Here is a 17,743-nt window from a genome sequence, read left to right as displayed (position 1 = left end):
ACTATGGGTAATTATTGACCAGGGACAGCTGGTGGGAGGAGCTATTGGAGGACAGGCTCATTTGAATGGCTGGAATGGAGTGAATGGAACGAGTCAAACGCGGTTTCTATATGCCGTTCCATTGATTCCATTCCAGGCATTACAATGAGCCCGTCTTCCTCCTATAGCTCCTCACACCAGCCTTCTCTGTTATTGGCTAAATAGTAACTAAATGGTAAACATGCGGTCTTATCCATTAACAGATTCTGAAGGCTACAGTATTCTCACAGGAAGCAGCACATTTTCTAATAACATGTTTTTACACAGCCACCAGAAGAATCATGGGGAGGTTAGACAAGTTATGTCTGATAACAGCTAGAGGAAACACTTCACATTGATAAAGACTGACAAGGATACTTTACTCAACCCCATGGCCTAACTATTACATTCAGCATGACTCTGTCGACTCTCTCTGCTGCTGTAAACCCACATCCTTCCTGCCTCTGAGAAACAAGAGAGCCGCATGGACAGTTTAAACAAATAACTGTGTGTGGAGGTGGTATTGGTGATGTGTCGCAGGAGACTGTGTTTATTAAAAACAAAAAACAATGTTTTAAGTGAGAAGTAAGCATTGGTCTGAAGCTGAAAAAGAAAGGAAATTCACATGAGCACCACAATGACTATTCCACCCATGCTCTACCAAGGTTTTCCAGCACACAGCTTTGACCTAGTACAGTAGCTATGTTGGTATTGTACTTCAAACTATGTGTTGGCAGGTTGCTTGTGATTCAAACCTTCTCAAACAGCCTAATTCATACTCTTAGAGGAGGTGCTTCCACAATAGTGTGATTTGTACCGCCATCCAGGTCCTCTTGTAGTTGTTTACCTAACAAGGAAGTCCTGTGCACTGTTGATGTATCCTGCACCAGTACAGATGTGAGTGTTTTAATATGACTGCATGGCCTAGCTAGCTTCATTGTGATACGATCAGGTAGGGAGGGGTTTGGCTTCAACAGGCCATTTGTTTGGTTTACAGTGCTATAAAGTACACTATATATACAAAAGTATGTGGACACTCCTTCAAATTAGTGGACTCCGCTACTTCAGGCACACTTGTTGCTAACAGGTGTATAAAATCGAGCACACAGCCATGCAATTTCCACAGACAAACATTTGGCAGTAGAATGGCCTTACTGAAGAGCTCAGTGACTTTCAATGTGGCACCGTCATAGGATGAAACCTTTCCAACAAGTCAGTTTGTCAAATGTCTGCCCTGCTAGAGCTGCCCCGGTCAGTGCTGTTATTGTGAAGTGGAAATGTCTAGGAGCAACAACAGCTCAGACGCGAAGTGGTAGGCCTCACAAGCTCACAGAACGGGACCGCTGAAGCAACACTCGCTACCGAGTTCCAAACTGCCACCGGAAGTAACGTCAGCACAAGAACTGTTCGTCGGGAGCTTCATGAAATGGGTTTCCATGGCCGAGCAGCCGCACACAAGCCTAAAATCACCATGCGTCGGCTGGAGTGGTGCAAAGCTCGCCGCCATTGGACTCTGGAGTAGTGGAAATGCATTTTCTGGATTGTTGATTCACGCTTCCTCATCTGGCAGTCTGACAGTCGAATCTGGGTTTGGCGGATGCCAGGAGGACACTACCTGGCTGAATGCACAGTGCCAACTGTAATGTTTGGTGGAGGAAGAATAATGGTCTGGGTTGTTTATCATGGTTCGGGCCCCTTAGTTCCAGTGAAGGGAAATCTTAACGCTACAGCATACAGTAACATTCTACACGATTCTGTGCTTCCAACTTTGTGCAACAGTTTGGAGAAGGCCCGTTCCCGTTTCAGCATGACAATGCCCCCATGCACAAAGCGAGGTCCATATAGAAATGTTTTGTTGAGATCGGTGTGGAAGAACTTGACTGGCCTGCACAGAGCCCTGACCTCAACCCCATCAAATACCTTTGGGATGAATTGGAACGCCGACTGCGAGTCAGGCCTAATTGCCTGACCTCACTAATGCTCTTGTGGCTGAATGGAAACAAGTCCCCGCAGCAATGTTACAACATCTAGTGGAAAGCCTTCCCAGAAGAGTGGAGGCTGTTATAGCAGGAAAGTGGGGGACCAACTCCATATTAATGCCCATGATTTCGGAATGAGGTGTTAGATGAGCAGGTGTCCACATACTTTTGGTCATGTAGTGTAGATCACAACATAACAAAGAACCTTAACTTCTTATGGCTGCAGGGGCAGTATTGAGTAGCTTGGATGAAAGGTGCCCAGAGGTGCCCAGAGTAAACGGCCTGCTCCTCAGTCCCAGTTGCTAATATATGCATATTATTAGTAGTATTGGATAGAAAACACTCTGAAGTTTCTAAAACTGTTTGAATGATGTCTGTGAATATAACAGAACTCGTATGGCAGGCAAAAACCTGAGAAGAAATCCAAACAGGAAGTGAGAAATCTGAGGCTGGTCGATTTTCAACCCAGGCCCAATTGAATTCACAGTGGGATATGGCTGAAGTTGCACTTCCTAGGGCTTCCACTAGATGTCAACCGTCTTTAGAAACTTGAATGAGGCTTCTATTGTGTTGTGGGGCTGAATAAGAGCTGAGTCGGTTTACTGGCAGAGAGCCATCTCCTGGTCACGTGCATTTCGCATGATATCGACCTGCGTTCCATGGCTTCTCTAGACACAAAGGAATTCTCCTGTTGGAACTTTATTGAAGATTTATGATAACACCCTAAAGATTGATTCTATAATTAGTTTGAAATGTTTCTTCGACCTGTAATATAACTTTTTGCCCGAAGTTATGCTGGACCTGCACGAGCGTTTGGATATGTGTACCTAACGCCCTAACAAAAGTAGCTACTTGGACATAAATAATGGACATTATCGAACAAATCAAGCATTTATTGTTAAACTAGGATTCCTGGGAGTGCATTCTGATGAAGATCATCAGAGGTAAGGGAATATTTATCATGTGATTTCTGGTTTCTGTTGACTCCAACATGGCGGAAAATTGTATTTATTTTCAGAGCGCCATCTCAGATTATTGCATGGTTTGCTTTTTCCGTAAAGTTTTTTTGAAATCTGACACAGCGGTTGCATTAAGGAGAGGTATATCTATAATGCCATGTGTATAACTTGATGATGAGTATTTCTGTTTGATGTGGCTATGCAAAATCACCGGATGTTTTTGGAACTAGTGAAAGTAACGCACCAATGTAAACTCAGATTTTTTTTATATAAATATGAACTTTATCAAACAAAACATACATGTATTGTGTAACATGAAGTCCTATGAGTGTCATCTGATGAAGATCATCAAAGGTTAATGATTCATTTGATCTCTATTTGTGCTTTTTGTGACTCCTCTCTTTGGCTGGAAAAAGGGCTGTGTTTTTCTGTGGCTTGGTGGTGACCTAACATAATCGTTTGTGGTGCTTTCGCTGTAAAGCCTATTTGAAATCGGACACTGTGGTGGGATTAACAACAAGATTACCTTTAAAACAGTATAAGATACATGTATGTTTGAGGAATTTTAATTATGAGATTTCTGTTGTTTTGAATTTGGCGCCCTGCACTTTCTCTGGCTGTTGTCATATCATCCCGTTAACGGGATCGCAGCCCTAAGAAGTTTTAACGAAGAGAAATGCTCCAGTTTTCCAATAAACCTCATACCTGTGTGGTTCTATGTTTGAACAGGGGGGGAAAGAGTACATGATGAGGGCTCACTTTGGTCTGCCTAGTGTGGAGAGTACTGAGTTGGAGGGGAGAAGGCCCATCACTGTCAACTTTGAGATCCCCTATTTCACTGTATCTGGTATCCAGGTAAGCTAACAGATCCCTTAAATCTATGTTTATCAAAGTGGACCCTTGTAGAGCCAGGTATGAGTTCCATCATAGTGCATACAGGCTGGAAGGAGCTGACTCACGTGTGCGTGTGTGTGAGTGCGTGTGCCAGAGCGTGCCCCAGAACGAATCAGTTGGACGGGCCTTTGATTTCCATAGACAGGCATGTTTTTTTTTCACGGGAACCCCTGTGTGCGCGCACTTGCATTTCACAATTTTCTCAAGGGGTGTAATAGCAAATGCAATAGGCAGCTTGTGAGTTTAAAGTTTGGGGAAGCTTACAATTTATCCTAACATTTTTATGGGTGCCAGTTGTGATTATTTTTATATATGCACATTTTCATTTTCAAGAATAAAGTTATTGTTTCTTAATATCATACTCACGTGGTAAATCATAAAAATCTGAAGTAAAATGATTTCAAATTCAACTATGGCGAGAGCACTAGCCTCTGCCATATGGGCACATTTAATATACTGTGATCAATTGGCGGATAAAGAAATGAGAGCATAGAACTCAGAGATAGCTTATTGGCAAATGCAGCAGTAGGCCTTTAACGTCCATCGGCAACTTAGTAAAATGCATAGGCCTAAAGCTGACAAATAAAAACAGTAGAAAATATCCTGATGAAAGAACCTGAATTTTCAATCACGTTGATCTCTACCTCCCTTTCTATCTGTCTCGACTTGAGCTATTGCTAGTGAACTGAAACATGTTATCAAATTATCACTGGGTCCGGTAACTTGCAACATTGTATCAACTAGCCAATTCCAGGTCCTCAGTGTTTCCTGCCCCAGTGAGCTCGGGACCGACAGCTGTTGTTTTTATTTTTATTACATTTCCACTGGATATATGGCATCATCAGATCATGATAATTTGTTCTTTCACACCGAGTCTTGGCAATTATCGGTGTTGGAAAGATTTTTCAAATACTGAGGAACTATCATTGCAATGGATGTAAAAAATACAACTGACTTCGTTGACTGAGGCAAAGAAAAAATCACTTAGAACTCGGCTTGTTAGTGGTGTATTGTCACTTAAGACAATCAGAAAATCAACATAGCCAAATGTGCATTTTCCTACATATGCATGTATTATGGAGAGAGAAGCTCCATATCTTTGCCTCACATCCATCCACTTCTTTTACATTTGTTTAAGTTAACCTTTATTTAACTAGGCAAGTCAGTTAAGAACACATTCTTATTTACAATGAAGGCCTAACCCGGATGACGCTGGGCAAATTGTGCGCTGCCTTATGTGACTCCCAATCACAGCATGTTGTGATACAGCCTGGAATCGAACCAGGGTCTGTAGTGACGCCTCTAGCACTGAGATGCAGTGCCTTTGACCGCTGCGCCAATTGATGCAACATTTTTTATTATACTCAAGACACATTATTTTCACATATATATTTTAGACCCTTTTCACTGACAGCCGCAACTCAATCAGCTCAATCTATTGTTACGTTCACTACCCATATTGCGGGCTTCCCAAACACACTGGTGATTTTAAAACGATCCACAGCTATTTTTCTAAAATAAGCTAATGACCCTCTGTGACTAAGTCATGCTCCCCGGTGAAGTATTTTGGATGCTTTTATTTACAGGAGTAAATATATAATTTTGGCAAAACATCAATTTACTTTAGGACGATCCAGCATCCTAACAGGGCACTATGCACCCACCCAACTTTCCTTTCCAATTCACAAGAGGCTGAAACCTGAGATCTGTATATATTGAGGAGATGCTGATGTCTCCACCCTAACAATGGGAGTATTTGTCCTAAAAGCTTAGGTCTGCATCACAGGAGGTTGGTTGGGACCTTAATTAGGGAGAACGGGCTCGTGGTAATGGCTGGAGTATCAAATGAGACGTGAGAATGCCAACAGGTGTGGTTCCCGTGGTCGAAATATTCTATTGGGGAAAGGTTCCCGTGGGGGTTGCCATGGAAGCCAAGAAGGGATGTGTGTGTGTGTGCTCAAACACACATGCATGTGGGGGTCTGGGAGAGGAAGTGTGTCCATCTGATGAATGGGCATGTGCGTGAACTCAATTTTATACACTAATTGTAGTCTCACCAATTAATTTCTAATGACCGGTCATTTTTGACCGGGAACACCACAGGTATACAAAAGTTAAATAAAACACCCAAAATGTAATGAAAATCATCAAAATGTATTTTGTGTATCCAGATGCCCTGTGTGGACAAAGTCATGGAACCTTATGACAATTAGATTAAATTAACTAAAGAAAACTTTCTATTGGTGTGGGTCTCGTTCAAATAAATGATCAATATTTTATTTGGACAGGCAAGGCGGTACGGTAGGGCGGGCCAGGGCCCCTAAGGCCTGCCCATAACGTTGTCCCTGGTGTGTGTATGTGCTGAAACTGTTCTTTGCTCCTCCTCAGGTACGCTATCTGAAGATCATTGAGAAAAGTGGCTATGAGGCCTTACCATGGGTACGCTATATAACACAGAGTGGAGGTGAGACACACACACCATTCGGCCCGGCAGTGAACACAGCTATTACCTCTCTCCTGAAGCTGGGGCAAGAGGGATTTGAATGATGCCTTACTTCCATTAGGTTCTCTGTGACACTGCTCTGCATGCCAAGGTGGCTATCACCTTTTCATTGTGATCAGCAGAGGTAGGGTGAGAGGGGGATGGAGGGAGAGAACAAGAGAGAGTGAACAGAAGAGAAATAGAGAGTGAGAGAGCAGTGTTGACTTATTGATAAGGGAGTTGTAAGTAGTTATTGTAAGGCCATAATAACTACTACCCTGAACCCTTATGTGTATCTCAGTCACCCAGAGCCCCAATGCTAATTTGAATGTTAATGTGACGCCACAGTACAGGGGTAATGTGATGATGGTTAGAAGAGTGTTAATGTATTACTGTTACGTCTTCACTTCTTGGCAGATTATCAACTCCGGACAAACTAAGGGCGAGCCTGCTGCTAGACTAATAGATCGTCACTCTCTCCCTCTCTCTGGGAGTGAGGGACAACAGAGGACAAGGAAAGGGGAACAACTTTCACCACTGTCAATTCTCAAAGGACCATGTAGTCATCTTGCAGACATGAGGACCTTCAAGACTCAATTTCCCTTCAGAACTCGACTGTTGTCACCTTCGACCTTTGCTGTGTTACATCATCTGGAGAAACATGTTTTATCTTTTTAGAATAATGAACCTAGTGGTTTTCTTACTAGTCACATTGTAAACATTTGTATAGTTGTATTTTCTTCTTAAAGCTGGAAGAATTCAGGACATTTATGATCTCTGAAGTGTGAACGTTGAAACCTGTGTACAGCACTGATATGAAATGATATCTGGTTGGTGTGGATGCTAGCGGTTAATGTTATCTTGGGGCCAGCTGTAAGCATATAATCCCCACTGTGTCCAATGAGATAATGAATAGGCCTGCATAATATCAGCAGCTGTGTATTACCATATTGTCGTCACAGTTCCTAGACATGTGCTTGTACTCAGCTGACGACTACGAGGAAAAGGCTGAAGGAATTCTCTGTGTGCAAATTACAATTATGTAGTGTTTCTAACAGTCTTGTGATACAGACACATTTAACGCCTCGAGGAAAAGCCATGATCAAAATAAGTAAACCGATAATACAGGTGGTCCGATATGAAGAGAATGTTGTTTAGATAGATATGTTCACTTTGTTTCCTATGTCAATGTGTCCCCACCAAACATACACCCAACTTTTCCAAAGCAGGTATTGGTTGGTATGGTTACAGTAGTATGTTGTGCGTGCAATGCACCACCCCTCATATCAGTTCTGGTTCTCTATGCCAGGGAAATAGCTCTGATTCTCTCTACCAGGGGAATAGCTCTGGTTTGCTGTGTGTAGGCCTACTGTATGAAATCCAGACCTGGTTTCAAATACATGTTTATTTGAGTATTTGTTATTTAAATACTAATTTTCTGTATATTTGAGTATTTTCAAATGTGGTGAATCAACTTTTTTTCAAAATACTATTTTCAAATACCTGGGATAGATGCATGGGAGTATATTTGAGACAGTCTATTTGAATATTTTGAAATACTTTCCAAGTGTATTTCCAAATATATTCCAATATTCAACTACTTGTTTTTCCAAATAAAAAAGAAATACTTACTTCCAAATGTCTTTGAAAGTAATTGCCTAAATAGTATGTGAACCCAGGTCTGATAATCTCATATTAAACCATCCATATAAAATGGCTGATTATGAGGAACAGGACAAATATGACTACACTCGTCCAGATATTCTCTCCAGTGGGGTTTTAATGATTGAAAACCACAATCTATTAATATCTTATTTATTAACCTCTATGTCAAAGGGATCTAGAAATAAATCAATTACTTTGTACCTTACTATCTTTACTGGTTATCTCTCACTTCTCTCTCTCTCTATTCAATTCAATAGACTTTATTGACTTTGCAAGATTAATGACTTACATTGTCAAAGTATACATATAGCAAAAATTGTGGGACCAACAGCAATAATAGTAGTAGTAGTGGAAATGGGATTACCATTAACAGCAACTACAACAACAATATTAATGAGAATAACAATACATAAAAGCAATGGTAGTAGACCAGTGTCAACATGACTGAGAAGACACATGACCTGGTAGAAGACCAGTCTCAACATGACTGAGAAGACACATGACCTGGTAGTAGATCAGTCTCAACCTGACTGAGAAGACACATGACCTGGTAGTAGATCAGTCTCAACATGACTGAGAAGACACATGACCTGGTAGTAGATCAGTCTCAACATGACTGAGAAGACACATGACCTGGTAGAAGACCAGTCTCAACCTGACTGAGAAGACACATGACCTGGTAGTAGACCAGTCTCAACATGACTGAGAAGACACATGACCTGGTAGTAGACCAGTCTCAACATGACTGAGAAGACACATGACCTGGTAGTAGATCAGTCTCAACATGACTGAGAAGACACATGACCTGGTAGTAGATCAGTCTCAACATGACTGAGAAGCCACATGACATGGTATGAAAACCAAAACAAAACTAAATGGGAAATTACATTGCACTTTTCACTGGTTGTCCTTCAGGTTGTGGCAGGACACATATTTGGCTGCCAAAACTGCACATTTTGGCTTTTCACCCAATAAATATTAGATTTTTTCTTCATCTTTTACAGTTTCAAATTCTTTGTACTGAATGCTAATTTTGGGAAAGAAAAATTCTCTTAGGTCTGAGTATTTGTTAAAATAGTCTGCCTACCATGGAGCAGAGTGAGCACAGCATGTCCTCTCTGGGCAGTCCTGTTTAGCCAGACTGTGCTCAAGTCTGTATAGTCAATGTTTTCCTCAGTTTTCCGAAGTAGTTACCATTAGATTTTTTAGCATTGGTTTTTGTGTGTCTTTCCAATAGGTGATATATTTTTCTTTTTGCTTTGTGATGATTTGGTTGGGCCAGATTTTCTGAGTGATCTTCAGGCTCTATGGGGTTGGTTTGGGTTAGTGAACTGAGCCTCAGAACCAGCTGGCTGAGGGGACTCTTCTCTTGTTTCATCTCTTGACATTGTAGAGCTGTGTGATGGAATAGTTGTCAAATTTGATGGCTCTTTATCTATTTGAGCAAGGAGTTTTTTTTTTGCCCAATTCTGCTCTACATGTGTTATTTGGAGGTTTTCTTTACACTTGCGATACATTCTTGCAAAACTCAGCGTGCAGTATTTCGATTAGATGTTTGTCCCATTTAGTAAATTCATTATTAGACAGCAGAACCCATACTTCGCTGCCATATAGAATATACAATTGGTTCTATAACTGATTGGAACATTTTGAGCCAGATTCTAATTGGAATTTCGATTTTAATGTTTCTTTCAATGGCATAGGATGCTCTTCTTGCTTTGTCTCTCAGCTCATTCACAGCCATGTGAAAGCTACCTGTGTTGCTGATATTTAGTTCTAGATATGTGTAGTTTTTGGTGTGTTCTAATAGAACTGTGTCCAAATTGGATTTATATTTGTCATCCTGATTTCCAGATCTTTTTTGGAATATCATTATATTAGTTATTTTTTAGATTAACGGTCAGAGCCCAGGTCTGACAGAACCTGTGCATATGATCTAGATGCTGCTGTAACCCCTCTTTAGTGGGAGACAGTAGCACCAGGTCATCTGCGTACAGCAGACCCTCCTTAGTGGGAGACAGCAGCACCAGGTCATCTGCGTATAGCAGACCCTCCTTAGTGGGAGACAGTAGCACCAGGTCATCTGCGTATAGCAGACCCTCCTTAGTGGGAGACAGTAGCACCAGGTCATCTGCGTATAGCAGACCCTCTTTAGTGGGAGACAGTAGCACCAGGTCATCTGCGTACAGCAGACCCTCTTTAGTGGGAGACAGTAGCACCAGGTCATCTGCGTACAGCAGACCCTCTTTAGTGGGAGACAGTAGCACCAGGTCATCTGCGTACAGCAGACCCTCCTTAGTGGGAGACAGTAGCACCAGGTCATCTGCGTACAGCAGACCCTCCTTAGTGGGATACAGCAGCTCCAGGTCATCTGCGTATAGCAGACCCTCCTTAGTGGGAGACAGTAGCACCAGGTCATCTGCGTACAGCAGACCCTCCTTAGTGGGATACAGCAGCTCCAGGTCATCTGCGTATAGCAGACCCTCCTTAGTGGGAGACAGTAGCACCAGGTCATCTGCGTATAGCAGACCCTCTTTAGTGGGAGACAGTAGCACCAGGTCATCTGCGTACAGCAGACCCTCCTTAGTGGGAGACAGCAGCACCAGGTCATCTGCGTACAGCAGACCCTCCTTAGTGGGAGACAGCAGCACCAGGTCATCTGCGTACAGCAGACCCTCTTTAGTGGGAGACAGTAGCTCCAGGTCATCTGCGTACAACAGACCCTCCTTAGTGGGAGACAGCAGCACCAGGTCATCTGCGTACAGCAGACCCTCTTTAGTGGGAGACAGTAGCACCAGGTCATCTGCGTATAGCAGACCCTCCTTAGTGGGAGACAGTAGCACCAGGTCATCTGCGTACACCAGACCCTCTTTAGTGGGAGACAGTAGCACCAGGTCATCTGCGTACAGCAGACCCTCCTTAGTGGGAGACAGTAGCACCAGGTCATCTGCGTACAGCAGACCCTCTTTAGTGGGAGACAGTAGCACCAGGTCATCTGCGTACAGCAGACCCTCTTTAGTGGGAGACAGTAGCACCAGGTCATCTGCGTATAGCAGACCCTCTTTAGTGGGAGACAGTAGCACCAGGTCATCTGCGTACAGTAGACACTTGATTTCAGTGTTGTAGAGGGTGAGACCAGGTGCTGCCGATTCTTCTAATGTTTTTGCCAATTCATTAATGTAGATGTTAAATAGTGTTGGACTTATTGGGCAGCCCTGTTTCACTCCACGTCCATGAGATAAGAAGTCTGTTTGCTTATTGCCAATTTTTAACCGCACATTTGTTTTTAGTGTACATTGATTTAATAACATCATGTTTTCCCTCCAATAACACTTTCTATTAGTTTATAAAAAAGACCTTCCTGCCAAACTGAATCAAATGCTTTCTTGAAGTCTACAAAACAAGTAAATTTAGCCTTTGTTTAGGTTTACTTGTTTGTCTATTAGTGTGGAGGGTGTAAATGTGGTCTGTTGTACAATTGTACGAAATTATGTAGTCTGCTATTTATGATACTGCAGAAAATTTTCCCCAAGTTGCTGTTAACTCACTATAGGTATTTTCCCCGATATTTCAAACCAAGATCACACCAATCTATAAAAATTGAGACAAATTTGACCCAAATAATGAGTATAGCAATTTGAATTTGTGGTCTGTATTATTTGATCATTTCATTTAAATTACTGTCAACTCCACAGGCCTTTTGGGGTTGGAGAGTGCATCGTTTTCCCCAAAAATGTCTTCTGTCATTGGGGTATCCACAGGATTCTGATAGTCTGACTGCTGATTCAAGGATTTGTAATTTTTCTTGTATATATTTTGTTCTGGCCACATATCCCCATTTTGGCAGTTCCTCATGATGAGGTTTGTTTAATTTATTCCAATTCTCCCACAAGTAGTTTGATTCTATGGATTCCTCAATTACATCCAGCTGATTTCTAATGTGCTGTTCCTTTTTTGTTCTTAGGGTGCGTTTGTATTGGTTCAGTGTTTCCCCATATTGACGGCAAACATTTTTGTTGTCTGGTTCTCTGTGTTAAAAAAAAAAAAACTTTCTGAGATTTCTCCAATCATTATCAACCAATTTTCATAATCTGTTATTTCTGGTTTGCTCTTATGTTTCTTTAGATTAGCCAAGGAGGCTAATTCGTCAAATCTAAAGTTTATGTTCCAAACGGCCAAATGTACACCTTCATTGCTGTAGGAGAATGTTAAGGCTAAAAGATTGTCCAGGAGAGATTGTATTTTTTGGCTAATAATTGCTTTTTGGTAGATGTCTGTACTGTTTGCACTTCATCTATAGGCCTGTTTAGGACCATGTACTTTATTGCTTCATGGTTGGGTTCCGCTCTTCTCAGATACACTGTGATTTTACTGTGGTCTGAGAGAGGTGTTAGTGGGCTGACTGTGAAGGCTCTGAGAGGCTCTGGGTTTAGGTCGGTGAGGAAGTAGTCTACAGTGCTGTTGCCAAGGGATGAGCTGTAGGTGTACCTACCAAAAGAGTCCCCTCTCAGCCTACAATTGACTATGTACAGACCCAGTGTTCGACAGAGCTGTAGGTGTACCTACCAAAAGAGTCCCCTCTCAGCCTACCATTGACTATGTACAGACCCAGTGTTCGACAGAGCTGTAGGTGTACCTACCAAAAGAGTCCCCTCTCAGCCTACCATTGACTATGTACAGACCCAGTGTTCGACAGAGCTGTAGGTGTACCTACCAAAGAGTCCCCTCTCAGCCTACCATTGACTATGTACAGACCCAGTGTTCGACAGAGCTGTAGGTGTACCTACCAAAGAGCTAACTATGTACAGACCCAGTGTTCGACAGAGCTGTAGGTGTACCTACCAAAAGAGTCCCCTCTCAGCCTACCATTGACTATGTACAGACCCAGTGTTCGACAGAGCTTCAGGGGCTGTACTCCGTTTTTGTTTTTCACTTTGTCATAGTTGTTTCTGTGGGGGTATGTTGGGAGGGAAAGGTTGTTGCTTCCTGGTAGGTGTTTGTCCCCATGACTGTTAATAGTTCTTCTGCTGTTCTAGCATTCAGGTCTCCACAGACCAGTACGTTGCCTTGGGCCTGAAAGTGACTAGTCTCCCCCTCTAAAATGGAGAAACTCTCTTCATTGAAGTAAGGTGACTGAGGGGGAAATGTATGACGCACAGAGGAAGATGTTTTTATCTGTTAAGATAGCCTCTTTGTTGATTTTTAACCAGATAAGAATTCTCCTGTTTTGATTTATACCATATTAGCATTCCCCCTGAGTCTCTGCCCTGTCTGATTCCTTTTAAGTTGGTGGATGGTACAATTATCTCCCTATAACCTAGTGGACAGCCGGTGGAAACATCCCCTCTGCACCATGTTTGTGTAGTACTACAATATCAACATCATCAATTTATTTCAGGTAATCTGTGTTTCTGCTCTTTAGCCCAAAAGCAGAGGAATTCAAGCCTTGTAAATTCCAACATGCAACGTAAAAAGATTTCACAACTATTTTTTCTTTACCTTCAAAATGATATACACTCACAATCCAACAAGAACTATTAAAATAGGATTTTTCAATTAACGTAAACTCTTATTATGCAAATGTGATTTGTTTATAATTGAATTAAGATAGCATTTATGTCATGCGACTTGCGTGGATGTAGTGTGAGGATGGTGGAGTTCTTGTGCTCATCTTACCATGACCCTCGGTCTATCACATGTGAGCATCCATGACCCTCGGTCTATCACGTGAGCATAAAATACTCATTTGTTTAATGTCACTCATTTGATTGGTGGAGGCTGGGCCAGTTGCTCCTCTCACAGACTGTGCATAGCTCTGTCTGCAGGGTTTTGGCTCCTCCAGGTGTGGGTCTGCGGTGGGGGGTGGTAGGCCTCATCTGGTTGGGTCTGAAGCTGGTGTGGTCTGTGCCGCACCTGGCTGTGGTGGGCATTGAGGTTGGTGGTGCTGTGGCCGTGGCTGGGGGGGGTCCAGAGTTCTGGTCCGGGGTGTTATCTCAGTGGGGTGGAGATTGCTCCGCTGTTCCTGGTTTGAGAGATCGGGTTGCGGTTTAAAGCAACATCCTTGAGAGAGTCTTGGCAAGGATGGGGACTGTCTCCCTGTACAGGTGAACATGGTCATAGAGACAGTCCAGACCGAGGGTGGGATGATGGGCCAGGTGTACATTGGGTTGCAAGGCACAGTCCCGGGAGAGGCTGGCGTTTATTCTTTAGATTGTGGAAGGGTGGAAGTCCTTCCTCTGTGGAAGGGTTGACACCAAGATTCCTTGAGTTGGGGAAGATTGCTCCTCTGCTATGTGAGGGCAAGGTTGGGGAGGCCTGGCTGGTTGAGGTGGGCTCCTCTGCTGTGTGAGGGCAGGGTTGGGGAGGCCTGGCTGGTTGAGGTGGGCTCCTCTGCTGTGTGAGGGCAGGGTTGGGGAGGCCTGGCTGGTTGAGGTGGGCTCCTCTGCTGTGTGAGGGCAGGGTTGGGGAGGCCTGGCTGGTTGAGGTGGGCTCCTCTGCTGTGTGAGGGCAGGGTTGGGGAGGCCTGGCTGGTTGAGGTGGGCTCCTCTGCTGTGTGAGGGCAGGGTTGGGGAGGCCTGGCTGGTTGAGGTGGGCTCCTCTGCTGTGTGAGAGGCAGGGTTGGGGAGGCCTGGCTGGTTGAGGTGGGCTCCTCTGCTGTGTGAGGGCAGGGTTGGGGAGGCCTGGCTGGTTGAGGTGGGCTCCTCTGCTGTGTGAGGGCAGGGTTGGGGAGGCCTGGCTGGTTGAGGTGGGCTCCTCTGCTGTGTGAGGGCAGGGTTGGGGAGGCCTGGCTGGTTGAGGTGGGCTCCTCTGCTGTGTGAGGGCAGGGTTGGGGAGGCCTGGCTGGTTGAGGTGGGCTCCTCTGCTGTGTGAGGGCAGGGTTGGGGAGGCCTGGCTGGTTGAGGTGGGCTCCTCTGCTGTGTGAGGGCAGGGTTGGGGAGGCCTGGCTGGTTGAGGTGGGCTCCTCTGCTGTGTGAGGGCAGGGTTGGGGAGGCCTGGCTGGTTGAGGTGGGCTCCTCTGCTGTGTGAGGGCAGGGTTGGGGAGGCCTGGCTGGTTGAGGTGGGCTCCTCTGCTGTGTGAGGGCAGGGTTGGGGAGGCCTGGCTGGTTGAGGTGGGCTCCTCTGCTGTGTGGCTGGTTGAGGGCAGGGTTGGGGAGGCCTGGCTGGTTGAGGTGGGCTCCTCTGCTGTGTGAGGGCAGGGTTGGGGAGGCCTGGCTGGTTGAGGTGGGCTGGGCCTCTGCTGTGTGAGGGCAGGGTTGGGGAGGCCTGGCTGGTTGAGGTGGGCTCCTCTGCTGTGTGAGGGCAGGGTTGGGGAGGCCTGGCTGGTTGAGGTGGGCTCCTCTGCTGCTGTGTGAGGGCAGGGTTGGGTTGGGGAGGCCTGGCTGGTTGAGGTGGGCTCCTGCTCTGGGTTGGGGAGGCTGTGTGAGGGGCAGGGTTGGGGAGGCCTGGCTGGTTGAGGTGGGCTCCTCTGCTGTGTGAGGGCAGGGTTGGGGAGGCCTGGCTGGTTGAGGTGGGCTCCTCTGCTGTGTGAGGGCAGGGTTGGGGAGGCCTGGCTGGTTGAGGTGGGCTCCTCTGCTGTGTGAGGGCAGGGTTGGGGAGGCCTGGCTGGTTGAGGGCTCTCTGCTGTGTGAGGGGGGTTGGGGAGGCCTGGCTGGTTGAGGTGGGCTCCTCTGCTGTGTGAGGGCAGGGTTGGGGAGGCCTGGCTGGTTGAGGTGGGCTCCTGTGTGAGGGCAGGGTGGGGAGGCCTGGCTGGTTGAGGTGGGCTCCTCTGCTGTGTGAGGGCAGGGTTGGGGAGGCCTGGCTGGTTGAGGTGGGCTCCTCTGCTGTGTGAGGGCAGGGTTGGGGAGGCCTGGCTGGTTGAGGTGGGCTCCTCTGCTGTGTGAGGGCAGGGTTGGGGAGGCCTGGCTGGTTGAGGTGGGCTCCTCTGCTGTGTGAGGGCAGGGTTGGGGAGGCCTGGCTGGTTGAGGTGGGCTCCTCTGCTGTGTGAGGGCAGGGTTGGGGAGGCCTGGCTGGTTGAGGTGGGCTGGGCTGCTGTGTGAGGGCAGGGTTGGGGAGGCTGGCTGTGAGGTGGGCTCCTCTGCTGTGTGAGGGCAGGGTTGGGGAGGCCTGGCTGGTTGAGGTGGGCTCCTCTGCTGTGTGAGGGCAGGGTTGGGGAGGCCTGGCTGGTTGAGGTGGGCTCCTCTGCTGTGTGAGGGCAGGGTTGGGGAGGCCTGGCTGGTTGAGGTGGGCTCCTCTGCTGTGTGAGGGCAGGGTTGGGGAGGCCTGGCTGGTTGAGGTGGGCTCCTCTGCTGTGTGAGGGCAGGGTTGGGGAGGCCTGGCTGGTTGAGGGGGCTTGGGAGGGCCTGGGGAGGCCTGGCTGGTTGAGGTGGGCTCCTCTGCTGTGTGAGAGGCAGGGTTGGGGAGGCCTGGCTGGTTGAGGTGGGCTCCTCTGCTGTGTGAGGGCAGGGTTGGGGAGGCCTGGCTGGTTGAGGTGGGCTCCTCTGCTGTGTGAGAGGCAGGGTTGGGGAGGCCTGGCTGGTTGAGGTGGGCTCCTCTGCTGTGTGAGAGGCAGGGTTGGGGAGGCCTGGCTGGTTGAGTTGGGCTCCTCTGCTGTGTGAGGGCTGGTCATAGAGTGGTGATATAACTGCTCCTGCAGCCTGTCCTCCTGTCCTCTTTCTCTCCTGCAGCCTGTCCTCCTGTCCTCTTTCTCTCCTGCAGCCTGTCCTCTTTCTCTTCTGCAGCATGTCCTCTTTCTCTCCTGCAGCCTGTCCTCTTTCTCTCCTGCAGCCTGTCCTCTTTCTCTCCTGCAGCCTGTCCTCCTGTCCTCTTTCTCTCCTGCAGCCTGTCCTCTTTCTCTCCTGCAGCCTGTCCTCCTGTCCTCTTTCTCTCCTGCAGCCTGTCCTTTTTCTCTCCTGCAGCCTGTCCTCCTGTCCTCTTTCTCTCCTGCAGCCTGTCCTCTTTCTCTCCTGCAGCCTGTCCTCTTCTCTCCTGCAGCCTGTCCTCCTCTCCTCTTTCTCTCCTGCAGCCTGCCCTCCTGTCCTCTTTCTCTCCTGCAGCCTGTCCTCTTTCTCTCCTGCAGCCTGTCCTCTTTCTCTCCTGCAGCCTGCCCTCTTTCTCTTCTGCAGCCTGTCCTCTTGCTCTCTTGCAGCCTGTCCCCCTGTCCTCTTTCTCTCCTGCAGCCTGTCCTCTTTCTCTCCTGCAGCCTGTCCTCCTGTCCTCTTTCTCTCCTGCAGCCTGTCCTCTTTCTCTCCTGCAGCCTGTCCTCCTGTCCTCTTTCTCTCCTGCAGCCTGTCCTCTTTCTCTCCTGCAGCCTGTCCTCCTGTCCTCTTTCTCTCCTGCAGCCTGTCCTCTTTCTCTCCTGCAGCCTGTCCTCCTGTCCTCTTTCTCTCCTGCAGCCTGTCCTCTTTCTCTCCTGCAGCCTGTCCTCTTTCTCTCCTGCAGCCTGTCCTCTTTCTCTCCTGCAGCCTGTCCTCCTCTCCTCTTTCTCTCCTGCAGCCTGCCCTCTTTCTCTCCTGCAGCCTGCCCTCTTTCTCTCCTGCAGCCTGTCCTCTTTCTCTCCTTCAGCCTGTCCTCTTTCTCTCCTGCAGCCTGTCCTCTTTCTCTCCTGCAGCCTGTCCTCTTTCTCTCCTGCAGCCTGTTCTCTTTCTCTCCTGGAGCCTGTCCTCTTTCTCTCCTGCAGCCTGTCCTCTTTCTCTCCTGCAGCCTGTCCTCTTTCTCTCCTGCAGCCTGTCCTCTTTCTCTCCTGCAGCCTGTCCTCCTGTCCTCTTTCT

General features: G+C 46.7%; 2 protein-coding genes across 3 annotated transcripts in view; one reads left to right on the top strand and one right to left on the bottom strand.

The window, feature by feature from the left end:
* ap1m3 (adaptor related protein complex 1 subunit mu 3) overlaps positions 1-8,991 on the top strand; it is a 37,165-nt gene extending 28,174 nt beyond the window's left edge. The window contains exons 10-12 of one of the 2 annotated variants that reach the window (XM_029633256.2): positions 3,686-3,811; positions 6,239-6,314; positions 6,750-8,991. In XM_029633256.2, the coding sequence (XP_029489116.1) occupies positions 3,686-3,811; positions 6,239-6,314; positions 6,750-6,772 (225 nt within the window). In that variant the 3' untranslated portion in view covers positions 6,773-8,991. The remainder of the gene's footprint in view (positions 1-3,685; positions 3,812-6,238; positions 6,315-6,749) is intronic. The other variant, XM_065009222.1, reaches the window with a different exon arrangement.
* Positions 8,992-14,286: 5,295 nt separating this feature from the next.
* Positions 14,287-16,602, bottom strand: LOC135564258 (proteoglycan 4-like). Its single transcript, XM_065008521.1, has one exon. It carries the CDS (start codon positions 16,600-16,602, stop codon positions 14,287-14,289), a length of 2,316 nt encoding a protein of 771 aa, XP_064864593.1.
* Positions 16,603-17,743: the final 1,141 nt, after the last annotated feature.

This window comes from Oncorhynchus nerka, linkage group LG24 (assembly GCF_034236695.1).
Source record: "Oncorhynchus nerka isolate Pitt River linkage group LG24, Oner_Uvic_2.0, whole genome shotgun sequence".
In the NCBI taxonomy this organism is placed as follows: Eukaryota; Metazoa; Chordata; class Actinopteri; order Salmoniformes; family Salmonidae; genus Oncorhynchus; species Oncorhynchus nerka.
Note: the sequence above shows the minus strand (reverse complement) of the source record. Positions and strands in the feature narration are given on the sequence as shown.

Bases quoted from the DNA above. Each gene is read 5' to 3' on its own strand.
- LOC135564258 (XM_065008521.1), bottom strand. From the start codon at position 16,602: ATGACCAGCCCTCACACAGCAGAGGAGCCCAACTCAACCAGCCAGGCC.